The sequence below is a fragment of the Dama dama genome, chromosome 27 (assembly GCF_033118175.1).
Source record: "Dama dama isolate Ldn47 chromosome 27, ASM3311817v1, whole genome shotgun sequence".
In the NCBI taxonomy this organism is placed as follows: domain Eukaryota; kingdom Metazoa; phylum Chordata; class Mammalia; order Artiodactyla; family Cervidae; genus Dama; species Dama dama.
Window position 1 is genome coordinate 46,629,322 of NC_083707.1, and position 27,060 is coordinate 46,656,381.

Sequence of the window (27,060 nt, forward strand, 5' to 3'; positions counted from 1 at the left end):
ACAACTGGGCACACACATACACACACACAGAAAACATATCCAACCATAGAGGTTCTCATTTCATCGATCCAGGTGTAGACTAGGCGGCACTCGTTTCTTAAAGCTCCTCAGACGGTTCTAATAAGAAGCCAGGGCCGAGAACCAATCCCTCTGTGTTCAGACATATGCTGAGCCCTCTCTTGGCCCCCCTCCACCACCATGGCTTTAACCCCACACACCTGGAATGTGTCCTTGGACGCCCGTTCAAACACCTTTGCGCGGCTGGAGAGGAAGAGCACTTCTGTCTTGCCTTCCTCGCCATAAATCTGCATGAAAACTCGGGCAGTGGTGCTTGCTCCGCCTACATCCCCGGTCCAAACCTCAACCTCGTAGTGGATCACTGGGCGGGCACGCGGAGGAGAAGCAGGACATTCAGTAATAGCAACAGCAGTAACAATAGTTACAAAGCAGACATTTCCCAAACCTATGCCATGTGTCTGCTGCTTCTTAGGCATTATCTCGTCCAATCCTCCCTTCAGTATCATAAGCAGTATTATTGCCATTTTGCAGATTGACAAACTGAGGCTTTGAGGACTTGAGTCGGTTGTGGAAATGGCAAACCTAAGCAGACTCCAAAGCTCAGTTCTCCTTTGTGCTGCATGTGTCCTCTGGAACCAGGAATGAGGTCAGTACACCAGCTGGCACCCTCTGCTGTGTGCCTACCCCTGGGTAGACACTGTGGGGCAGAAAGAAGCAAAAGGCTATGTGTTTGTCTTTTCCCCTTATTTTCAGTAAAGGAGGATGGTTGAAATGGTAATCTTCATTTAAATATAAGCATCTTTCAGATGATACCAACAGAGCTACACAGAAAGAATTTGTCTCTACGTTGAAGAAATACTGTTAAGTTGTTAGAGGGTGGAAATGTGTTATAAGTATTCACCATTAGAGGGCGCTTCTTATAGGAGCGCAAAATGTCTCCAAGAACTATGGGACCATATTTTTTTTTTTTTCTAAGTGGCTATTACAAGACTTGTCCTCTCAGCAATGCTGTAAGGTGAAATTATAATTTTTTCAAGTTAAGACTTATTTTCAACAAGATAAGGGGTCTCCCATTACCACAGCAATGTGAGAAATTGGCTGCTGAAACCGACGGGACTGTCTGAGAGCCCAAAGAATTTGAACTAAAGATACGGCTTTAGCTGGGGGTGAGGTTGGGCAAGCTGATGAATAGAAAGGAGACCCAGTAAAAGCCAGCATTCTTAATGGGGAGAACCCCAGTCTCTGTTCCCTCTCTCTGGTTTCAATAACAACCAGGATTAAACAAAATTAGGAGAGATAAAAATTAGCATGCAGAGAACAAGAGCCAGCTATTGGAAATGAACATGTGGTAGCTGAAATAAAGTATTCCAAAGAAAGGGTAAAGTCAAGGACAGCACTGAAGAACAAAAAGGAAAATTCCCAAGAACAAAATGATAGAAAGATAAGAAAATCAGAGGAAGCTTAACAAATCTCAGTTCTAAAGAAAACAGCAGACACAGAGAGTTGGAAATTGTCAAATAAAGAAATACAAAAAAAAAAAAAAAAGGTCCCAGAGCTAAAAAAACACTTCTAAATTCAAGGAGCTCTTGAGTTCCCAGAAGATTGGATGAAACCAAAATCACAAAAGATACTGAAGACATCATGAAATTTCAGAATGCTAGGGATAAAAATAGGATCCTGCAGGTCTTAGAGAGAAAAAAACCCAAAGGTTTGGGTAGCAGAATGGCATCAGACTTCCCAGTTGTAACCCTTGGAGCCAGAAGGTGGTAGGAAAATCCCTTATAAACTCTAAGAGAAAATGAGTTCTAGATCAGAATTCTCTAGCAAGCCAAATTATGGATCAATGGTGAGAGTAGACCAGAGACATTTGCACACATTCAAATTCTCCATTGCAGTGGACAATGAACCAAAGAAGAGGAAGACATGAAATTCAGAAAACAGGAGATCTAACCCAGAGGAGAAAGACTGGAATGTCCAAAAGATGGTAGAAAGGAAGTCTCAAAAGGAAAGCTTCATTGCAGCCCAGAGAACAAGACAAGAGTTTCCCTTGTGACGGGAGTTGGAGAGAAGGAAATAGAGTTCCTGTTGGATTTGAAGCTATGAAAAGAACTTTAGTTCTGTTGGAGAGATGGAGATAAGATGGTGTTATGGAATAACAGTGTCCTCCCAGAATTCATATGTTGAAACCCTAGTCCCTAGTGTCTCAGAATGTGACAGGGCCTTCACAGAGGTGATTAAGTTAAAATGAGGCCATTAAGGTGGGTCCCCATCCAATATGACTGATATCCTTACAAGGAGAGATTGGGACACAGATATGCCCATGCTCATAGGAAGACTTTGTAAGGGACAGTGAGACAGTGGCCTTCTGCAAGCCCAGGACATAGATCACAGAAGAAACCCAACTTGTTGACTCTTCAGCTTAGATTGGCAGACTCCAGAACTGGGAGAACACAAAGTTTTGTTGCTTAGGCCAATTAGTCTGTGGTAATTTGTTATGGTAGCCCTAGCAGACTAATACAGATAGGTGGGTATACAGATGGGTATATAGAAATATATATGTGTATATTGAAAACTCTGCTAACGAATAAATGAGATTATTATTAACTCCAGAAAAAACAAGTTGTATAAAAAATGAGGCATAATTTTTATGAGTCGGTAGCTCAGCAGTGAATAATATTTACATGGTTATAATAATGTAAAAATCAAATGTTGATTATTGACTGTTGGAGGGAGGGGATATATGTGTGTGTGTATAAATGTATGTGTGCATGTGTTAAAAAAGCTAAATCCTCCTATTCCATAGTAGGAAGTTAATAGTTAATGTCTATGACTGAAAATAGTTAATGTCTATGACCAGCAAATTTGGAAAATTCAGCAGTGGCCACAGGGCTGAAAAAAGTCAGTTTTCATTCCAATGCCAGAGAAGGGCAATGCCAAAGAATGTTCAAACTACCCCACAATTGCACTCATTTCACATGCTAGCCAAGTAAAGCTCAAAATTCTCCAAGCAAGGCTTCAACAGTACGTGAATCGAGAACTTCCAGATGTTCAAGCTGGATTTAGAAAAGGCAGAGGAACAAGAGATCAAATTGCCAGTATCTGCTGGATCATCAAAAAAGCCAGAGAATTCCAGAAAAATATCTACTTCTGCTTCATGGACTATGCCAAAGCCTTTGACTGTGTGGATCACAACAAGCTGTGGAAAATTCTTAAAGGGATGGGAATACCAGAACTCCTTACCTGCTTCCTGAGAAACCTGTATGCAGGTCAAGAAGCAACAGTTAGAACCGTACATACAACAATGAACTGGTTCAAAATTGGGAAAGGAGTACGTCAAGGCTATATATTGTCACCCTGCTTATTTAACTTATATGCGGAGTATATCATGGGAAAAGCTGGGATGGATGAAGCACAAACCAGATCAAGATTACTGGGAGAAATGTCAATAACCTCAGATATGCAGATGACATCACCCATATAGCAGAAAGTGAAGAGAAACTAGAGAGCCTCTTGATGAAAGTGAAAGAGGACAGTGAACAAACTGGCTTAAGCCTCAACATTCAAAAAACGAAGATCATGGCATCTGGTCCCATCACTTTATGGCAAATAGATGGGAAACAACGGAAACAGTGATAGACTGGGCTCCAAAATCACTGCAGACGGTGACTACAGCCATGAAATTAAAAGACATTTGCTCCTTGGAAGAAAAGCTATGACCAACCTAGACAGCATATTAAAAAGCAGAGACATAACTTTGCCAACAAAGTTCCATCTAGTCAAAGCTATTGTTCTTCCAGTAGTCATGTATGGATGTGAGAGTTGGATTATTAAGAAAGCTGAGTGCCAAAGAATTGATGCTTTTGAGCTATGGTGTTGGAGAAAACTCTTGAGAGTCCCTTGGACTGCATGGAGATCAAACCAGTCAATCTTAAAGGAAATCAGTCCTGAATATTCATTGGAAGAACTGATGCTGAAGTTGAAGCTCTAATACTTTGGTCACCTGGTGTGAAGAGCTGACTCATTGGAAAAGACCCTGATGCTGGGAAAGACTGAAGGCGGGAGGAGAAGGGTATGACAGAGGGTGAGATGGTTGGATGGCATCACCAACTCAATGGACCTGAGTTTGAACAGCCTCCAGGAGATGGTGAAGGACAGGGAGGCCTTGCATGCTGCGGTCCATGGGGTCACAAAGAGTCGGACAGGACTGAGCGACTGAACCACAACTAAATGACTGAAAAAAAATCAAGCAATTGATAAGTATATTACTGAAAATATGGAGATAGATTTCTGAAGAAAAAGCTAAAGTTATTAAAAATGTGTTACCTCTGAAGAAGGGAGATGGGTTGGGGAAAGAGGTAGGTAAGGGAACTGCTGCCTTTTTAATCTTTATCTTGTAGTACCTGTATTGTGCTGGGCTTAGTTGCTCAGTTGTGTCTGGCTCTTTGCAACCCCATGGATTGTAGCCCACCAGGCTCCTCTGTCCATGGGGATTCTCCAGGCAAGGATACTGGAGTGGGTTGCCATTCCCTTCTCCAGGGGATCTTCCTGGAGATTGAACCTGGGTCTTCTACATTGCAGGCAGATTCCTTACCATCTAAGCCAACAGGGAAGCCCAGTACCTGTATTGCTCTGATGGAAATCAAGTTTTAACTCATAAAAAGAGGGAAGGATTTGATTCTGCACACTAGCAGGTACCACTACAAAGCCTGTGTATGTGACACAGTCCTCAGAGAATTTACAGGTTACATGGGGAGAGAGGACGGACACAGTGAGAAGACACAAGGCTTTCTGGAAGAGGAAGCAGAGAGTTCATAGTGGGTTCTTTCTCAGAGCAGCTTCCTGTGGCAGCGAGTCTAGGATGGCTGCTTTCAGGATAGACACAAAAATGCAGAGGTGAAGGAAGGGACATTGTCTGTACCAGGTTTGGACTGTTGATCCTGTAGATAACCTCTTGTTTCTTTAACCCCTACTTAATCGATGGCTCTCACATCATGTACAATAGGTAGCCAGATCACATTGAATTTCACCTCCACTCAGAGAGGTCACCACCCCGTCCACATAGTTTCCTCTTCCCTATTTTGCTTTAACCCCTTATCTTGCTTCCTTTTCTTCCTAGCTCTTACTTGACATTATACTATGTATTTATTTTTTGTCTCCCATCATGGAGCGTGAAGTCCATGAGGAAAAGGCTTTGATCTGTTTTTCTCATGATTGTCTCTACAAAGCCTAAGGCAGTGTCGGCACAGAGAGACAGTCAACGTACACATATTGAATAAATGAATGCATAAACAGCTTATCTCTTCACTAGTCTTTCCAGGGGGAAAACTATTTCTCAAGCTCCTCTTGTACGCAAGGCCAAGAAGGTATATTTCTCAATAAAGTCATCTGCTGCCTTTCTCCCAGAAAACAATGGTTCATCCACCGAGTCCTCAGGTTCCCCATCTGTAGAAGGAGCCTCCTTTCCCTCCCAGAACCCTACCAGGGGCAACTGGAAGCTTCCCACTTTGAGACAAGACCCAAGTCACCCACAATCCCTTTTCCTTCCCCGCTGCCCCACCCCATGGGGAGCAGTGTTGACAGTCCCGTCACGGCTGCCTCCATACATTTCTGGATGTCGACCACCTCGCTGGGGTAGAGCTCCACCTCCAGACACCCGTCAGCCTGGTCCTTGTCCAGCCAGCGGTTGGCAGGGAAGGTGTACATCTTGCCTTGGCGGGGCACGCGAATCTGGACACTGCCCAGGAACCAACTGGCATGCATGCCTGTGCTGTCGTGCCCAATCACCAGCCGGTTGATCTGGAAGGAAACACGCGATACATGTGAGCAAGGGGCCGGTGTAGAAGCCTGCATCCTTACGCCCCCAAAACACCAGGGCAAGTGACTCTACTCAGCCAGGTCTCCAGCTCTTGAGAAGATACAGGCTCAGCAGGAAGGGCTGGGTCCCAGGTCGGCCTGCCCTCAACAAGCCAGGAGACCAGGGCCCCACCTCTCCAGTCTGGAGCCTCTGTCCTTTTGTCTTTAGTTCAGCCCACCTCCCACGGACGTGGTAAGAAGCAAGTGGGGGGACAGGTGTAAGCGGAGCTTTGAAAGCTCCAGTATGTACTGAATGCTAGGCAGTGGACGTCCTAAGAATGTGGGGGCTGCACAAGAAAGCAAACGTTCAAACTATTAACCATCGGCTTCTGGTGGCCATGTTGGTGATTTGGCATTGTTCTGTCTTACAACATACACGGTTGTACATGTTTTTGCACGTCTCCTCTGGCACAGCCATCCTACAGGTGACAATATGCAGACAACCTTTTGGGGCTCTTGTCATTCTGTGTCCAGTGTCTCCTCCCACTCTTAGAACCAAGGTGTATTTTTCTCAATAACACTATAGTTCAGTTGCTTTGCTATTTTATATTTTATGTTAATCTTTGCCCACAGATGTCATAGATGAGCACATAAGTGTGCACGTTATCATCCTTAAATGTACCTCGCTCTTCAGTGTTTGAATGACATTTATGTTTTTGTTTTTTTGACATGCTATATCCAAGCCAATTCTAACATCAGATGGAATTCTCAGATGGCCTTTGAGATCCCTTCCAGCCCCCTGGATTCTTTCTGTGATGGTTTGGAGGGGTGGTGCTAGTTGTGAGTCTGTTGCCCAAAGGCCAGATTTAGAAAATTATTCCTGTAAGCCTTGCTGTCACTCTTCGGCATCCTGAGCTCCTGTTTGCTGCTACTAATGGAAACCTATCACAACTGAGCACCTGGAGGCCAGTCCCCTGGAATCCAGCTATGTCTACAGACACAGTCTGAGAGCCTTTAGGGTGTGGGCCAAGGAGCACGGGAGAGCTTCGTCATCTTTCTGTGGGGCTGGCGCTGTGACAGAGGAAAGACAGAAACAGGTGTTTTCTGCCTGATGTGACAGAAAATGCCACGAAAGCAGGGATCATCTGTCAGTCCTGAAGCGGCCAGAACCTGACATGGGCAATCGTTCAGTCACTAAGGCTAGAGTTTACTGAGTGCATACGTGCATGTGGGTGTTACTAACACAGTTAATGCTAATAACAATCCCACTGGAATCCCTTTCGATAGTCGTGAGAAAACCAAAGCAAACAGAGATGAAGTAACTTGCACATGGCAGGTAAGTGGAAACACTGGGCCTCAGACCAGGCAGTCAGGAGCCCAAGCCCACACTCCCCAACTTTTGGCCACACCTGTTGAGCAGGTTTCAGAAACACAAGAAGGACCCAAACGCCCTTCCCCACCACTCAGATGTCTCATTTATCTGCTGGCTGCTGCCAGAAATCCTTAGTTAAGGAAGCAGCATTTCAGCCTACAATTATTAATTCAGCTTAAAATGTAAATACAGCTTGATCAAGGAAAATCTTGATTTAAGCTAAGGAGCTTCAAGATGTAAATGACTGACATGAAATCATTCCCCAGAGCCCCTGAAATCAGGTGAGGCTCACCAAGAGGGGAGGGGTCGGCAAAGGGGAGCTTGTAACCCTCTCCGTTTCCACAAGTCACCCCGAGAGGGACAGGTGATAACACGAAGCCCTGCTCAGACACTTCTAGAAAAGTTTCCAGCACTTGAGTGCAGGCGGTCAGACCCACACTTCTCCAGGTGAATGCTTAGACCCCTCAGAGCACAGTCAGCCCGAGAGGTGAAGGTGGGGACCCATCTCTTCTCTAAGGCAGAATCTCTCAGGTGTGGCCTGGGAATTCACACTGAAACAGGCTTTCTGGGTGTCACTGTGACAGACACGCCAGTTTGGAATGGGGAAGCATTTTCAGCCCCTCTTTACAGCCGTCCCTCCTTCCTTCTTCCTCCTTTCCTGCACACCAGTGTCTAGGGCCCAGGTCCCTCTGGTCCTGGCTTTGGAGGGAAAGGAAACACCGGACTAAGAACATGAGTTCCAGCCCCAGAGAGAGTCTGGAAGCTTGACCACTGCTCACATGCCTCCTGCTGCTCTAGGTCATAGCTGGAAAACAATGTACTGCACTAGCCAAGTGGGCGCTTTTCCCCTTCAAATGGGTTCACCTGTGTGTACGTGAGAGTGTGTATATGTGTGTGTACATGTATGTGTGTGTGTGTGAGTGTGTCTATGTGTATATGTGTGTGTGCATGTGAGTGTGTGTGTATGTACGTGCATGTATGTGTGTATGCAAGTGTGTGCGTGCATGCAAGTATGTGTATGTGTGTGTGTGCATGTATGTGAGTGTGTGTGTACTTGAGTGTGTGTCTGTGTATGTGTGTGTGCATGTGTGTGTGTGTGTGTGTGAGTGTGTGTGCACAAGTGTATGTGTGTGTGTGCACCCAAGTGGAGATACACACAGGGAAAGAGGTGAGACACCTTCACACGGTCTTGGGAAAGAGACTTACGTTTCCAATGTTGAGGGTCTCCAGGGTGAAATCATCCACTCGGCTACGTTCAAAATAGTCTTTCAGGTTGTTGTCAGAGACGAGAAGAACTTGCTTAATGGTGTCAGATTTGTCCCCGTAGAGCTTGATGTAGACTCTGGAATCTGTGCTGGCCCCAGGGACGTCCCCCGTCTTCAAGCTGATGTGATAGCGGAAGTCTGAACAGTCCAGGGCAGGAGGCAGGAAGGGAGGGGTTAGTGCGGGTGAGCTGCAGGGAGCTCAGGGCAGGAGGTCGATGGCCAGGGCTGAATGCTCAGCTGGGGGTCGGGGGCCCAGGCTCTTGCCCTCCTCACATAGCCCTGAGACTGGGGTGGGGGGGAGTGGTGCTCCTACCATCTTTTGGAGTCCCCTCATCTCAAAATCAGAATTCTGATTCCTGCTTCATCTGCCCCATAGGGTGTGAATGCGCTGAGAACAGGAAGGCATGCAAAGAATACTAAAATGTAAGAGATGAGGATTTAAAGCAAATACGCATTCAATTTCTCATCTGATGGATGAAGAAACCAAGGCAAAGGAAGCCTCTACCTCCTGGCAGAAAACATATAGCACGTTACCTACATGGTATTATTGCTGGTGTTATTACCTACATGGGTGTTATTCTGACCTCGGTTTTATAGGTGAAGAATCTGAGCCTCAGAAGATGATGTTTTTGGTCCAAGATGGCAACAGTTCAGAAGGAGCCAGCCTAGCATTAAACACTAGGCAGTCATCCTTAAGCATAATACTAGTCCTTAAATTTGAGAGTGGTGTTTTCACACAATCATTTAAGAAAGTAAGCTTGTATACATTTTTTTTAAATTGAGAAATAGAAGCTAAGTTTTATCAAATAACATATCTGGCATGATATTGAAATAATCACAATTGCTTTCTCTGAACTATTATGTATTAAGGTTTATATATTAAAGTAAAATAGTTGGAGATATTAAAAAATAGAGTCAGCTATGAGTAAATCCCTAATGTGGACCTGAAGGTCTTGTTCTCACCCAAACTGCCATGCTGATGTTACTCTATCTTATGACCCAGAAAGGTCTGTGTCATCTGTCCACAAGGGAGGATAAAAGGCAAGGCCTAGGATAGTCTGAGCTATGAGCCCAGGTCTGATAGCCTTGTTCCAGGGTGTGGGTCTTGGGAATGAGAAGGGAAGCACTGGAAAGGCAAGTGATGCTAGCTAGTTCCAAGGCCTGCGGTTCACAGCCATCTCAGGGCCTTCTGCCGCTGGCAAGAAAGACTCGGAGAGAGGCAGCTAAGCACAGCTATTGGGTGACAACCCCACAGACCAGTCAGGCCCTGGAGGAGGCCAGACCTGTGGGTACAGTCCAGGTCAGCTCCCCCGGGCACACCTGAAGGCCCTGAGGAGGTGGCTTCTGTCCTGGCTGTAAGGATACAGCAGGACCTGAGAAAAAGACTGCTGCCTTATGCCATTTTCATCTAAATCCTTTCAAAGGCTCTGACTTGGAGAAGAGGGAGCCTGAAGAACCCCATCCCTATGGAACAGCAGGGCTTGCTGGAGTGGGAAGGATGGGCAGGAAGATGGAGACGCCTGGGCGCTGGGCCCAGCTCCATGGCTGACTGCAGACCTGGCTATCCTAGGGGCACCCCTTGCCACAAGCATGAGACTTGTGTCCAATGGAGGCATTTTTTCAACTCTTAAGAACTGCTCCAGCTCTTAAATTCTGTAATTCAGTGTTCTCAGAATGCAGAATTCCAATTTTGCAATTTGCTATCTGACTTCAGGAAGATATTTAGCTCCACCAGATGTGGGTCCCCCCTGACAAACTGGCATAACAAGATTAGCTCTGCTGATGTCCAGGGTTCTTGCTGGGTTCACATGAGATAAAAAGTGATAAGTATGAGGTCTTATTATTCATGTGAGCCCAGAAATGATTTTGGAAGGTCGGCGAAGCTGATGTCATTATGCCCATTTTTCAGGTGAGGATGCAGATATGGTGGAGCTAAGTATCTTCCTGAGGTCAGATAGCAAATTGCAGATAATAAGTGATAAATATGAGGTCTTAGGGGCTTTCCTGGTGGCTCAGACGGTAAAGAATCTGCCTGCAATGAGGGAGACTCAGCTTCGATCCCTGGGTTGGGAAGATCCCTTAGGGAAGGAAATGGCAACCCATTCCAGTACTCTTGGACAGAGTGGCATGGTGGGCTACAGCCCATGGGGTCTCAAAGAGTCAGACACGACTGGGAGATTAACAGATTTATGAAGCCTTGGAAAAGAAACCAGGTGTTGGTATTATTGAGGATTCTGGATATATTTCTTTTAAATTTTGTCTAAGACTCATGAACAAGTCAAGGTTCTTGAAGAAATAATAACAGTAAGGAAAATTATAAGACCTCTAGGATAATTCTCAGCATTGAAAAACAGGGTCCTCATTGTACAGCCCCTGCCAAACGTGTTTATCCTCTCCAGGTCCTGAATGACAGGTACCCACCCCGGGGCCGGGCAGCATTAGCCAGTGTTACTACCCTTGTTACTCTTGACAGAAGTTCACAGGCGTCCAGGGCCCCACATCCAGGCCCGTAAAGAGGCTGTGCACAGCTCAGACAGAGGGTTCCAGATCCTCTCTCAGAGCCTCTTCCTCCTCACCCTCTGCAGTGCTGCCTTCATGGAGAGAAGTGAAGGGTGTGTGCTTTCTCCAAGGGCTGGTTTCTAGGTAGCCAGGGAAGTCCCACCCAGGCCAACCCACCACCTGTCCTCTGAACCACTCACTCTTCAATGTCGCGTTGCTGTCGCTGGGCAGCAACTCCCGGACCAACTGCCCATCATCCTTATCCTTGTCCAGCCACCTGTGGGCAAACGAGGGCCGTTAGCTCCCTGAGTTGGGCAGCCTGACAACCAACCATCACACAATTCACCGGGAGGCCGGAGCTCTGAACTCAGCAAAAGAAAATGGTTCTACCAGAGCTCAGAAGAAAGGATCTCAACCCAGACTGGGAGGGAGGGCTGCCCTGCGGAGGTGATAACTGGGTAAGACTGGGAGGATGATGAGGAGTTAACCAGGAGAGGAGGGAGGTGCATTCGGAGTGAACATTATGCTGGGACAGAACAGAGCCTCCAGAAGCAGACCGAAGGCAAGTGTGGAATGGAATGGAGCGAGCAAATGTTGCAGGGTTGGCAGATGAGGCTGGAGAAGGGGCAGGGTCACTTGATGTGACCTCAGTTATCATGGTAAAGAGTCTGTCCTAAAAGCCGTGAACACCTGTGTCATTATCATAAAAAAAAAACCCCTACCTCTTTTTCTAAAAGGTCACCATGTGCATGGCACTGTGCTGAGGGCGTTCTGTGGTGTTGGGGGGGGTGGGGGCGGGGAAGCAGAAAAGATATACTATGATGAATAAGAGATAGCCCAGGCCCTAGAGAACCTGCAGTCTAGTTAAGGAGACAGGACATAGAATAAGTACTAATTCTATTGGATAAATAACTCTTTCTTAGGCATCACTTAACTAGCTTATTTTTATAGTCGTCTATCTATAAGTTGGTATTACCTACTTGTTGTTCAGTCACTAAGTCGTGTCTGACTCTTTGTGACTACATCACCCACTAGACAATGAAATTTTTGAGGACAGTGTCTCCATCACACCTAGTCCAAGGCTAGGCATTTGGAAGAGTCCAAAAAGGCTTGAGTGACTTAATGATTGGGATTGACATATGTACACTATTGACATCATGTGTTAAATAGATAACTAGTGAGAACCTACTGTCTAGCTCAGGGAACTCAACTCAGTCTCCATGGTGACCTTAATGAGAAGGAAACACAAACAATGGGGAGATACATATATATATATTTCACTTTGCTGTACAGTAGAAACTAACACACCATTGTAAAGCAACTACACCCCAATAAAAATTAATTTAAAAGAAAAGAAGAAGGCAGGACAGACTGGCCAAGGTACTGGATGGAGACCAAGACAAGGACGAATGTTGGACCAAATCAAGTGCAACAGAAGTTTAGAGAAATGAGAAAGGCTCATGTGAAGAGACTCTGATCTGACTTCTCAAGGATGAATGAGATTTGCCAACAAGGAGAAGCTGGGTCTGCACCCTGAAGGGAGGGGGCTTGATGGCTATGACTCATCAGTACATTGGAGTGGGCCACAGTAGATGCCAGCAAGAAAGATACTGGACCAATTTGCCTGAAAAGCACTGTTTCCACTGAGCACAGAGACCCAGCCTGAGAAATCATACAGTTGTGCAAGTAGGAGTGATCCAGGCCCCAGTACTCAAGATGGTCTGTGATATTGGGCTGATGGCAACAGAAGAGACACTCTCAGTGTTCTCCAGGGCAACAGGGAAACCAAGATACTTGCTTCTTGTCCAGGGTGTCACCCCATATGTCTGTGTCTTGGTGCTTATCTTTGCAGTCATTCCTATTATACTCCCAAGAGGGAGGTAACTCCTGGCCACAGAACCTATCAAAGGAAGCCAGTTCAGTTCAGTTCAGTCTCTCAGTCGTGTCCAACTCTTTGCAACCCCATTAACTGCAGCACGCCGGGCCTCCTTGTCCATCACCAACTCCTGAAGTTCACCCAAACCCATGTCCATCGAGTCGGTGATGCCACCCCTTCTCCTCCTGCCCTCAATCTTTCCCAGCATCAAGGTCTTTTCAAATGAGTCAGCTCTTTGCATCAGGTGGCCAAAGTATTGGAGCTTCAGCTTCAACATCAGTCCTTCCAATGAACTGATCTCCAGGACTGATCTCCTTTAAGATGGACTGGTTGGATCTCCTTGCAATGCAAGGGACTCTCAAGAGTCTTCTCCAACACCATAGTTCAAAAGCATCAATTCTTCAGTACTCAGCTTTCTTTAGAGTCTGACTCTCACATCCATACATGACCACTGGAAAAACTATAGCCTTGACTAGATGGACCTTTGTTGGCAAAGTAATGTCTCTGCTTTTTAATATGCTATCTAGGTTGGTCATAACTTTCCTTTCAAGGAGTAAGCATCTTTTAATTTCATGGCTGCAATCATCATCTGCAGTGATTTTGGAGCCCAGAAAAAAGTCAGCCACTGTTTCCACTGTTACCCCATCTATTTGCCGTGAAATGATGGTACTGGATGCCATGATCTTAGTTTTCTGAATGTTGAGCTTTAAGCCAACTTTTTCACTCTCCTCTTTTACTTTCATCAAGAGGCTCTTTGGTTCTTCTTCACTTTCTGCCATAAGGGTGGTGTCATCTGCATATCTGAGGTTATTGATATTTCATTTCATGCAAAGATGGGCATAATAAAGGACAGAAATGGTAGGGACCTAACAGTAGCAGAAGATATTAAGAAGAGGTGGCAAGAATACACAGAAGAACTGTACAAAAAAGATCTTCACCACCCAGATAATCATAATGGTGTGATCACTCATCTAGAGCCAGACATCCTGGAATGTGAAGTCAAGTGGGCCTTAGGAAGCATCACTATGAACAAAGCTAGTAGAGATGATGGAATTCCAGTTGAGCTATTTCAAATCCTGAAAGATGATGCTGTGAAAGTGCTGTACTCTATATGTCAGCAAATTTGGAAAACTCAGCAGTGGCCACAGAACTGGAAAAGGTCAGTTTTCCAGTTTTCCAGATTGGAATGAATTCCAGTCCCAAAGAATGCTCAAACTACTGCACAATTGCATTCATCTCACACGCTAGTAAAGTAATGCTTAAAATTCTCCAAGCCAGGCTTCAGCAAAACGTGAACCGTGAACTTCCAGATGTTCAAGCTGGTTTTAGAAAAGGCAGAGGAGCCAGAGATCAAATTGCCAATATCCGCTGGATCATTGAAAAATCAAGAGAGTTCCAGAAAAACATCTACTTCTGTTTATTGATTATGCCAAAGCCTTTGGCTGTGTGGATCACAATAAACTGTGGAAAATTCTGAAACAGATGGGAATACCAGACCACCTGACCTGCCTCTTGAGAAACCTGTATGCAGGTCAGGAAGCAACAGTTAGAACTGGACATGGAACAACAGACTGGTTCCAAATAGGTAAAGGAGTACATCAAGACTGTATATTATCACCCTGCTTATTTAACTTATATGCAGAGTACATCATGAGAAATACTGGGCTGGAGGAAGCACACGCTGCAATCAAGATTGCAGGGAGAAATATCAATAACCTCAGATAACCTCAAATGAAGCCAAGGCACTGCCTTCTCCCCAGCTCTCCTGACATGGAGCTCAGGCTTCCCTAAACCATGATCCGCTCTATCAATACACTGCCCCCTCTCCCGGGTCAATGCGGGTGACCCTGTGGCCTCTCCCATCCCTCTCTCAAGCCCTGCCTCCCCAAGCACATGATCTCTAGGACCTTGCTATCAGTTGGCTGTTAGCTAGCATCAACTACAACATGTAAAATAGATAAGCAACAAGAATCTACTGTATAACACAAGGAACTATATTTGATAACCTATAATGGAAAATAATCTGAAAGAATATAACTGAATCACTGCTCTCCACCTGAAATTAACACACTATTTTAAATCAACTATACTTCAATTAAGAAAAAATTAGCTGACCACTAAGTTGTTATGCTTCCCATGAGCTTTCACACTGTGAATCTAAGACATGAAGATACAAACTCTTGGCTTTGATGACAGGAAGGGAGAAACTTGGGGGAGTGAGCAGTGCTGGTCAGAGCCCCTCAGTCAACCTCTGATTGTCCTGCTGAGGTCACTGTGGCATTTCCCACAGACCTGGAGACCGCTGCGGGGCAGCCCTGGCCGAGCGCTCATGGGGACGAACCGGGAGGATGGACCACCATCCTCAGCCATCCTCAAGCCATCGCAAAGCCCCATCTCTCTCCCTTCTTGCCCTCCACCACTTCTCCATCCCCAGGCCCTCCCCAGCAGCACAGGAAACTGTGACTTGTCATTTCAGTTTCCACCTAAATGCTTGCAGGATATTAACACGTATTTCCAAATATAGCCGCTTTCTTTCAGCTTCAGACACTTCAGCCCAGTTTCAGCATGAGATGTTGTGAAATAGATAAGCCAGTCTGCTGGAGCTTTTATTACTCTTTCCCCGGGCCCACAAAAGTGTGCAACTATGCACACACATGTACACACATATACACACTCACCCATAAACACACACATCTACCATAGCTAAGACGTTCACCACTCCCTGATCCTGGCAGAGAAGTTCTGACAACAGATGCCATAACTCCACACCTCAGCGAGACAGAGGATCCAAGGCCTGTAACCTGAGCTGGGGAAGAGCAAAGCTGGCGGGTCTGGTGTACCTGAGACACGGGAACTCCACGTTGTCGCTCTCCGGCTGCCCCTCCTCTCTCACCAGCACCCGCTCCAGGAACCAGCCGCTGCCGCTGCCTTTGCCGTCGTGTCTGATCCTCACCCGCCTCACCTTCCGCATGGTGACAGACTCGATGGTGAACTCATCAGCCTACAGGGGAGACAGCAGGGCCAGATGGACGGTGGCTCCCCTGGGACCCAAACCTCAAGGGAAGATACAGGCCCAGAAATACTACAAGCCATAGATGATGGGTTGGGCTATTGGTCTTTCCCTGGTGGGCCAGGAGCTACCCATAAAGAACAGGTTGCACTCCACCCCAATTTCTCCCACTGAAGCATCATTTGATGTCAAGTTCTCAACAACTGAGATCTGCATTTCTTGGCTAAGTAATAGCCATTCCCTGTCATCTCCTTTGAAAAGGCAAATCCCCCAGGAGGATTAACACATCAAGCTGTCATCAGTGACTAACCATTCACTGTGAATTCATTCCTTGGCTAATCTCCTCTAGCGCTTTGCTGCAGAAAGACACTGGGCCCTTTTGAGAAAGGGAATGATTGGGGGGAACCAGTGGTCTTGTTAACTTCAGTTTTTTCTCTCCAACGCAGCAGGGGCTACAAAGTCGCCAAGTCTATAGGAGCATACCCTGAGGACAGGAACTCGAGGGTGGGATTCATGGCAGGAGTCAGAAGATGTAGCAAGAAAAGAATGAGAAAGGATGGAAGGAGACCTCCACTCACATTCTGGGGCTTGCCCTGCCCTCTCCGAGGAAGGGATGGCAGAGGAAAGAGAGGACCAAGGCTTATCAAGTCTGCATCTGATGACCAACCTTGGCCTCACAGTTTTGCAGCCACACAGCTCTTTACAGAGGAGGGCATGGCAACCCACTCGAGTATTCTTGCCTGGAGAATCCCAAGGACAGAGGAGCCTGGCGGGCTACAGTCTGTAGGGTCGCAACGAGTCAGACACGACTGAAGCGACTTAGCACACACACATGCTGCGCTGCAGGCCAGATCGGCTAGGGCAGTGCACCCGACATCCTCCCAACAGCCGGCCACAGGTAGGCACCCTTCACCCTTTAGAGGCTCCGGGAATGGAGGGACTGGCCCCAGTCTGCCTGACTCTTTCCCAACTGTTTCACACAGCCTCCCCAGTAAACCCAGCTGATGGCTGGGGAAACCAAAGGAAATGCCCAGCACATGGTCATGTGGCTGACAGGAGAACCTAGTTCTCCCACTTCCACGTTTAGTATCTTTCTTGGTTTTTCTCTTAAAAAGGAAATCAACAAGGTGCCTCCAGTGGTCACGCCTAGTGGAGCAGGCAGTGTTCTCTAGCGGGCCCTCAGATGCCCCAGCTTCCTGTAGGCCTGGGATCTCCAGGTCACCGTAAGGTGCCCAGCCTGCCCGCCCCGAAGTCCTCCTGCTCTGCCCTCTTCTCAAAGCTCAGGGGTGGGAAGAGGATTGTGATCCCTTTAGGGTAGCTCTCCAGCTCCCAGTCCTAGAAGCCTGGTGGGTGGCAGGCATGTAGTTCCCAGTTCCCGCCCCCAGAGCCAGCCCCTCTGATGGCCGAGGCCCCAGTACCAGCGGGCAGCTCTACCCGGAGCGGGGAAGACCAAGGAAGAATGGGTGGGGCCGGGAGGGGGCTTCGCATCGCTGCAACTTACATTGCCCTTCTCAAACAGGTCGGTGTTATTCCGGCAGTTGTAGAGCAGCCGCTCCCCTGTGTCCCCCACGTCACCGTAAAGGCAGAGGTAGACGTTGGCATCCGTTCCCGCACCTTCGAGTTCCCCAGTGCACACAGTCACGCGGTACCGGGCCACTGGCAGGTAGAGACGGGGAGACCATGGACTGCCAGCCCCCTGCTCCCAGCGCTGGCCCTGCTGCTCCCCACTCTTAAGCACTGCTTTCCCCTCCTCCATCCAGCTCTCATCCAGGGCTGACCTTGCTCCTTCCCTCGGCTGCCTCAGGACAATGAAGGGCCAGCTCAGCTGCGAATCTCTGTCCCAGACAGTTCAGAGGTTCCAGCTCCTGGCTAATCATCAGAACCCCATGGGAAATGTTTATAAGAATTCCAATTTCTGGGCCCTGCCTCAGACTTCTCAAATCTTAGTTCTTGAGCTGGACCCCTAAAACTGCATTGTTCACAAGCTCCCCCAGGGGACTCTGGTGAAGCTGGCAGTGTTTGGGGACCATGGGTCTAATTCAAACATTTTGGCACTTGATTCCATTCCAGCCCACTAGACTTTATTTTGCCTTAGGTTGTTCTCCAATTCATATGTGCCCTGTCTTCCTAAGAAAAGTAAGATAGCTTTTCTTTTGAACAAGAACTGAGCCTCCTCTTCTCTTCAGAACTCCCCAGTGCTAAGGACATGCCAGGAAGAGAAGCAGAAAGAAAGCCACAAAGTGCAGCCGCTCAGGAAAGAGCAGAAGCTTCTTCCCGCATTGAAAATATACTGTGGGGAGCAGCCCACATCCTGCACATCACAGCCTTGCTTCCACTTAAAATAAGCTTCAAAGTGAAATTCATTAATTCATTTGCCCCCTATCTGTTAACCTAAGCCTAGTAGGTGGGAGGCATTATGACAGGTGTAATGAGCAAGACAGACAAACTCTTGCTCTGTGGCACTTGCATTAGAGTTGAGAATGGAAAACTGGGGAGGAGAGATGGACAGTAAAATCATAAATTGAGAACAGGGAAATTTCTGAGTTATATCTACAACAAAGATAATACCTTGAAGTGATGCCACAGAGTGTTCTAGAAGTGAAGAGAAGAGCAGTGAGGGGTGAAAATGATTTAGAGATGCAGAAAAGCTTGCTGTGAGGAGGCAAGGCTTGGACTAAGATATTAGTGATAGGAGCCAGCCACTGGTGCTGTGAAAGAAGAGGGTGCTGCTAACTGAGGCCCCAGTGTGGGTACAGAGACTATAAAGTGGGGATGAGCAGCTATGTTCCAGGAGCAGAGAGAATAAGGCTGGTGTGGCTGGAGTGAAGGAAGCGGGAGGGGATGATGTGAGGTCCAGAAGTGAACAGGGGCCAGAAAGGGGCCCGTGATGAGTGACAGGTCAAGGTAAGGCATGTGGCTTCCTTTGCTTATTGTTTTTAGTACTACAGAAAGCCATTATAGGGTTTAAGCAAGGAAGTAACTTGGCCTGATCTATGTTTTAAAGAGCAGCTGGTTGCTAAGTGGAGAGCCAGTTGTAGGGGATGAAGGAGAGAATCAGAGAGGACAGTTAGTGGAATAATTACGGTAGTCTAGAAAACAGAGAGGGTACCTAGGACTGGGGGTGCAGTGGAGATGGGGAGAAATTGGTAGATTAGAGATACATTTTTGAGGTAGAAATAACAGACTCAGTGATAGATTAGATAGGTAATTAAGGGAAAGAGAAACCAGGGATGATTCCTGGGTTTTTGGCTTGGGCAACTAGGTGAATAGCATTGCCAAAAAGTAGGAACATTTGGGAAGAAGGATAAGTTTGGAGGTAAAAATTCAATAGTTCTGTTTGTTCATTATAAATCTGAGATGCCTATTAGATCAGGGGTCCTCAGTCCCTAGGCCAAAGACTGGTACCTGTCTGTACCCTGTTAGAAACTGGGCCACACAGCAGGAGGTGAGTGGTAGGTGAGCAAGCGAAACTTCATCTGTATTTACAGCCACTCACCCTTGCTTTGCATTGCCACCTGAATTCTGTCTCCTGTTAGATAAGAGATGGCATTAGAGTCTCGTAGGAGTGCAAACCCTACTGTGAACTGAGCATGCGAGGGATCTAGGTTGTGCACTCCTTATGAAAATCTAATGCCTGATGATCTGAGGTGGAACTGAGGCAGTGAAGCTAGTGCTTCGGAGAGGCTGCAAATCAGATGAACATTAGCAGAGAGGTTAACTGAACAGAGACCGTAAAAAATCAATTGCTCGCAGACTCATATCTAAACCCTATCAGTGAGTGGAAAGTAACAAGCTGCATCTGGTGGCAGGCTTTAAGTCAGAATCCAACACTTACTTTAGTCCATGCATGGCCCACCCATTATTTTATTTACCACTTCCATCCATGCCTCTTTCTCACCCTGCACGCTTTTCTCAGTCACAGTTTCGGCAAGCCCACAAGCTAATCCTAGCCAAAATGAGTAAAAAATAAACATCACTGGAGAGTTTCTTTGGAAATGGGTGAAGACCCAGTGATGAGACAGCAGAAGACTCGAAGGCTGCCTGGTGGTTCAACTGGTAAAGAATCTGCCTGAGATGCGGGAGACCTGGGTTCGACCCTTGGGTTAGAAAGATCCCCTGGAGGAGGGAACAGCTACCCACTCCAGTATTCTTGCTGGAGAATCCCCAAGGACAAAGGAGCCTGGCAGGCTATAGTCTGTGGGGTTGCAGAGTCAGACACGACTGAGCAACTTTCACTTCATTTCACAAAAAGTAGGCTGCACTTCAAAGAAAATACCAAGAGTCCTACTTAAACTGCACATTCATTTCAACAGGTGATTCACATTCTCCAAGCCCGTTTGGTAAAATATGTGGCGACCAGCTATCCAACAAGCCATGAAACCTTCTGAACTTCTTCAACTCATGGATATCAAGCACCCTGCATTAAAAGATAAGCCCTTGGAGTTTTTCAGAAGAAAAAAAAAGTGAACACGAAGAACAGAAGCAATTATTGAAGGCCACCACTTTATCAAACATGTCTGCACTGACAGCATCATTCTTAGCACCTATCGCATTGCTGGAGCTAGAAGCCCTTTAATATTGGTGACGAGCTGATCCTGCCTGTTACTCAGGACACTGCTGTGAGCTATAAGGAGAGACTGCAGCTCAAAAGGTGGCACACGTTCCTCCTGTGGCCAGCACCTTAACTAGATGAGGATGAAATAGCAGGGGACATTGAAGTGCAACTGTTAGGATTAAAGAGTCACCATGATACGGAATTCAGGTTGATGAGTCTACCGATGATGACAACAAGGCAACAATGCTTGTTTTTGCATGATATATTTTTCAGGAGGATGTGCATGAGGGTATGTTATGTGCCCTTTTGTTGCCAAACAACACCAGAGCTCAAGTCTTTGAATGACTACATATCAGGAAAACTGAACTGGTCATTCTGTGTCAGTAAATGCATGGATGGAGCAGCTGCCGTGACTGGACAGCTTTCTGGTTTCACTACTCAGGTAAAAGAGGTTGCTTCTGACTGTAAACCTACACACTGTGTCATCCATAGAGAAATGCCAGTTAGCTGAAAAGTGTCACCTGAACTTAACAATGTTTTGCAGGTTGTGATTAAAATTATCAACCACATTAAAGCACGTGACCTTAATTCATGTCTGTTTACGCAGCTCTATGAGGAGATGGACACAGAGATCACATGCCTTCTCTTATACACAGAAATGAGGTGGCTTTCTAAAGGAAGATCACGGACCAGAGGGCTTTGGTTACAAGGGCCACTCCAGAGACTTCTTTTAGGAAAACAGTCACTACCGGCCAGCATATTTTAGTGACACAGAATTGGTTGCAAAACTTGCTTACTGCGTGACATATTCAACCTGCTCAACAAACTCAGTCTGTCACATGGGAAAATGACACTGTTTCTAAGTCAGCAGATAAAGTGGCTGCATTCAAAGCCAAATGGGAATTATGCTGCTGATGAGTGAACATTGGGATTTTTGACATGTTTCAAACATCAGCAGAGATTTTGAAAGAGACTGAGCCAGCACCTTCTTTCTCCTAGCTTGTGCATGATCACCTATCTCAGCTTTCAAAAGACTTGGAGCATCACTTTCCAACCACAAAAGACTCACAAACTGGGAAGGAACTGATCCGTAAACCATTTGTGAATAAGCCAGGTGAGTTGACTTTGTCTGTGCTACAAGAGGATCAACTACTTGAGATCACAAATGACAGTGGCCTTAAAAGTGTGCTTGGGACAACTTCAAATCTCCATACATTCTGGATTAAAGTCAAGGTGGAATATCATGAGATTGCCAAAAAAGCACTGAAAAGCCTGCTTCCATTTCCAACATCCTATCTTTGTGAAGCAGGGTTTTCTGCAGTGACAGCAATCAAAATTAAAATTACAGAGTAGACTGGACATCGCCAACACACTTTGGGTGTCACTTTCTCCCATTACCCCCAGATGGGACCAACTAGCTGTAGAAAAACAAGTTTAAGGCTCACTGATTCTGCATTGTAGTGAGTTGTATAATTATCTCATTATATATCACAATGTGATAATAATAGAAATAAAGTGCACAGTAAATGTACTATGTACCCATATGCTTAAATAATCCCCAAACCATCTCCACCCCAGTCCAAGGAAAAACTGTCTTCCTTGAAATCAGTCCCTGCTCCCAAAATGGATGGGGACTGCTGCATTTGACAATCATAAAGAGAGGTCAAGATGGCAGTTGAATATGTGTGGAGGGTCAGGACTGTTGACATGACTTTTTTCATCATAGACATGTAGATTCCACTGAAAGTCACAGTGCCAGATGAGGTCCTCTGTGGAGAGGATGCAGATGAGGACGTAGAGGGATGCCCATTTTAGAGGTCAAGCCCAGAAGCTAGAAACTCAGATGAGAAGCAGCAGCCAGTGAAGCAGAGGGATTTTGCTTTGAATCTAAGACTGCTCTAAAAAGTCCATTTCTTTTTAAATGAAGGGGCTATTAAGGCATTCTCATATAAACAAAAACTAAAAAGATTCATCACTAGCAGACCTGCTCTAAAAGAACTGCCAAAAGGAGTCCTTCACCCAGCAATACCACTTCTGGGCATACACACTGAGGAAACCAGATCTGAAAGAGACACATGCACCCCAGTGTTCATCGCAGCACTGTTTATAACAGCCAGGACATGGAAGCAACCTAGATGCCCATCAGCAGACGAATGGATAAGGAAGCTGTATATACACCATGGAATATTACTCAGCCGTTAAAAAGAATTCATTTGAATCAGTTCTAATGAGATGGATGAAACTGGAGCCCATTATACAGAGTGAAGTAAGCCAGAAAGATAAAGACCATTACAGCATACTAACACATATGTATGGAATTTAGAAAGATGGTAAGGATAACCCTATATGCAAAGCAGAAAAAGAGACACAGATGTACAGAACAGACTTTTGGACTCTGTGGGAGAAGGCGAGGGTGGGATGTTTCGAGAGAACAGCATGTATATTATCTATAGTGAAACAGATCACCAGCCCAGGTGGGATGCATGAGACAAGTGCTTGGGCCTGGTGCACTGGGAAGACCCAGAGGGATCGAGTGGAGAGGGAGGTGGGAGGGGGGATCAGGATGGGGAATACATGTAACTCCATGGCTGATTCATGTCAATGTATGACAAAACCCACTACAATATTGTAAAGTAATTAGCCTCCAACTGATAAAAATAAATGAAAAAATTTTAAAAAAGGAGTCCTTCATATTGGACACTAGACAGTAACTTGAACTCACTCAGACATAAAGAGAATGAGGAAAAGCAATGATAGAGGTATATTTATAGACAGTATATTTTAGTTTTTGTTTGTACCCTTTTCTTCTCATATTTTATATAAAAGACAACTGCATAAAGCAATATATATAAAAAATTGCATTGGTGGGTTTATAATGTATGAAAATTTAATTTGTATGGCAATATAGCATGAAGGAGGAGAAAGAAACAAACCTACACCAGAGCAGAGCTTTTGTATATTATTGAAAATAAGTTGGTATTAATCTGAACTAGAATGTTGTAAGTTAAGATGTTAATTGTAATTCCCTGGTATAATTCCCCAAGTATAATTCTTTCCAATAAGAAAATAATTTATATAAATAAAAAGAAACAAGGGAACTAAAATGATATTTTAGAAACTAATACAAAAGAAAGAATAGTAAAGGGACAACAAAAAAAACTTATGATATATAAAAAGCAAATAGCAAAATGACAAACTTAAATCCTGCCTTATTAGTAATTACCTTAAGTGTAAATGGACTAAATATTTTAATCCAAAGGCAAAATGTGATGATAATCTGACAGAGATAGTATGGATCCCCCTACTCCACATTTGATCAGAAATCTAGGTTAATGATGCCACATATGTACCAAGAGTGAACATAAGATGATTTTTCATATAATGAGGAGTTCTGGGGAGAGCATGATAAACCTCAAGCACATCCAAAAATGGCTTGAGATAGCAGGGAGGGATGACTGGCTTGGGGTATGGTGGTTAGGGGGTGGGAATTTCTTCACATGGGTCCTTGTATGGCTTGAACTTTCCACCAGTGTGAAGGAAGGGAGCATCCAGGCTTTCTCACCAAATTGCCCAGGTATCAGGCAGAAAATGAGAGAGACTGATGTAGCTGGAAAGCTGTCAGAAGTCAAACATCAAAAATAATTCATGCTCCTTATTACACAGAGATTGACAGAATGACTAATGGATTTTACTATCTGACATGTGGACGAGACACACTTTAGATTCAAAGACACAAATGGGCTGAGAATAAAAGGATGGCTCAGAAAGAGACCGACACTCTGAATGACAGACTCTAGGTTCATGCACATCACTACAAGCGACCCAATTCTGTCCCTTTTTATGGCTGAATAATATTCCATAGTATATATGAACCACGTCTTCTTTATCCATTCATCTGACTATGGACATTTAGGTTGCTTTCATGTCCTCACTATTGTAAATAGTGCTTCAGTGAACACTGGGGTACGTGTGTCTTTGGGAACAGGCAGGTTGGGAAGAAGTAAAACCATCTCTGTTCATGGACAACATGACATTGTATAATGAAAATCACAAAGAATCTACTAAAAATGATCAGAACCAATAAATGAGTTCAGCCAAGTCATGGCGTACAAGATCAAGATAGCAAAATCAACTGTGTTTCTATTACCTTGCAATGAATAATCTGAAAATAAAATTAATAAAACATTTCCATTCTAAAAGAATAAATGAAAGTGAAAGTTGCTCAGTCGTGTCCAACTCTTTGCAGCCCCATGGACTCTGCAGTCCATGGAATTCTCCAAGTCAGAATATTGGAGTGGGGAGCTGTTCTCTTCTCCAGGGTATCTTCCCAACCCAGGGATTGAACCCAGCTTTCCCGCATTGCAGGTGGATTCTTTACCAGCTGAACCACCAGGGAAGCCCAAAAAGATTAAATACTTAACAGATAATTGTTTTTTAAATGTTTGTTTGTCTGTGCTGGGTCTTATGTGTGGCATGTGGAATCTAATTCCCTGACTAGGGATCAAACTCAGGGCCCCTGCATTGGGAGTGTGGAGTCTTAGCCACTGGACCACCAGGGAAGTCCCTTAACAGATAATTTAAGAAATCAAGTGAAAACAAATTAATAAGTCATGGAGATGTACAGTATAGCAACTAAGGTTAATAATACTGTACTGCAAAAATAATAATAATAATAATACTGTACTGCATATTTGAAAATTTTGAAGACAGTAGAAGGCAAAAGGAAAAGAGGGCAGCAGAGGATGAGGTTAGATAGCATCACTGACTTAATGGACATGAACTTGAGCAAACTCTGGGAGGTGGTGGAGGACAGGGAAGCCTGGCGTGCTGCAGACCATGCTGTCACGAAGAGGCAGACACGACTTAGCAACTAAACAATAAGAAGACAGTACATCCTAAAAGTTCTCATCACAAGGAAAAAATTATGTAGCAACATATGGTGATGGATGTTAACTAGACTTACTGTGGTGATCATTTCACAATATATACCAATATTGAATCATTATGTTGTATACCTGAAAAACTAAATATAACTTTGTGAGTCAATTATGCCTCAATAAAAAAGAAGGAAATGTGTAAAACTTACACTCTGAAAACTAAAAAACAGTTGAAAGAAATTAAAGATGTTTTAAATAAGTGGAAAAGCATCCCATGTTCTCGAATTGGAAGACTTAACATCATTAAAACTTAACATCGCTGCAGTCCATTGGGGTCTCATCATTAAGCTCCAATTGCATCATTAAGGCAATACTTCTCAAACTGACCTACAGATAAAAACGAATCTCTATCAGTCTTAGTTGACTTCTTTGTAGAAATTGACAAGCCATCTCTAAAATGCATATAGAATTTCAAGGGACCCAGAATAGCCAAAAAACAATGCTGAAAAAGAATATTAAAGAAGAAGAACAAGTGTTGGCAAGGATGTAGAGAAATTAAAACTCTCATACATTGCTGATGGAAATGCAAAAAGTGCAGCTGTTTTGAAAAACAGTATGATAGTTTCTCAAAACAGAATTGCCACATAGCAGCAGTTTGACTCATGGATATATATCCAAGAGGATTGAAAACATATGTCCACACAAAAACTTGCACATGAATGTTCATAGTCACGTTATTCATAATAGCCAAAAAGTGGAAACAATGCAAATGTCCATCAACAATTGAATGTAGTCTATCTACACAACGAAATACTATTCAGTAATTAAAATAAATGAAATGTTGATACTTGGTACAAGGTGAACTGATGTTAAAAACATTATGCTAAGTGACAGAAGACTGAGCACCGAATATCTGATGCTTTTGCGTTGTGGTGCTGGAGAAGAATCTTAAGTGTTCCTTGGACTGCAAGGAGATCAAACCAGTCAAAGAAAATCAAGCCTGTATATTTGTTGGAAGGACTGATGCTGAAGCTGAAGCTCCAATACTTTGGCCACCTGATGTGAAGAAACAAATCATTGGAAAAGACCCTGATGCTGGCAAAGATTGAAGGTAAGAGAAGAGGACGGCAGAGGATGAGATGGTTAGATAGCATCACCAACTCAATGGACATGAATTTGAGCAAACTCCAGGGGACAGTGAAGGAGAAGGAAGTCTGAAGTGCTGCAGTCCATTGGGGTCTCAAAGAGTTGGACACGATGTAGTAACTAAACCACAAAGTGAAAGAAACAGGCACAAAAAGCCTTATATTAAGTGATCCCACTTATATGAAATGTCCGGAACAGGCAGATCTAGGGACAAAAAATAGATGATTGGTTTAAACAGATGGGTAAGTACAGAGCTAAGGAGTGAGGTGCAGGGGTGTGACTTCTGTTGGGCATGTGGTTTCCTTCTGGGGCAATGAAAATGTTCTGAAAGTTGATAGTGGTCATGAAGCATGATTCTATCGATATACTAAAAGCCACTCAATACTTTAAATAGATGATTTGTATGAACATGTATCATGCCTCAATATAGCTGTTGTTTTTTTAAAATGAACACCACTCATCCGTGGTCCATCTAAAATGAAGATAAAATACATCAGGAATGACGTACCAGTAAGTTGATTTCAACGCACGATTTTTTTTTCGTTCATATACCAATTTTACTTGGCAATATGAAGACATCTGAAAATTAAATTTGACCTTTAAATATATGAATCTGAAGATACAGTGTCTGAGCAAAAGCACTTGTTAG

General features: G+C 44.7%; 1 protein-coding gene across 2 annotated transcripts in view; it reads right to left on the minus strand.

The window, feature by feature from the left end:
• The window catches only part of LOXHD1 (lipoxygenase homology PLAT domains 1), a 192,001-nt gene that overhangs the window by 89,549 nt on the left and 75,392 nt on the right, over positions 1-27,060 (minus strand). For both annotated transcript variants that reach the window (XM_061130885.1, XM_061130884.1), the window contains exons 13-18: positions 17,335-17,489; positions 15,664-15,824; positions 11,148-11,224; positions 8,390-8,586; positions 5,622-5,814; positions 219-379 (exon numbers count right to left, since the gene is read on the minus strand). In XM_061130885.1, coding sequence (XP_060986868.1) covers positions 219-379; positions 5,622-5,814; positions 8,390-8,586; positions 11,148-11,224; positions 15,664-15,824; positions 17,335-17,489 — 944 coding nt within the window. The remainder of the gene's footprint in view (positions 1-218; positions 380-5,621; positions 5,815-8,389; positions 8,587-11,147; positions 11,225-15,663; positions 15,825-17,334; positions 17,490-27,060) is intronic.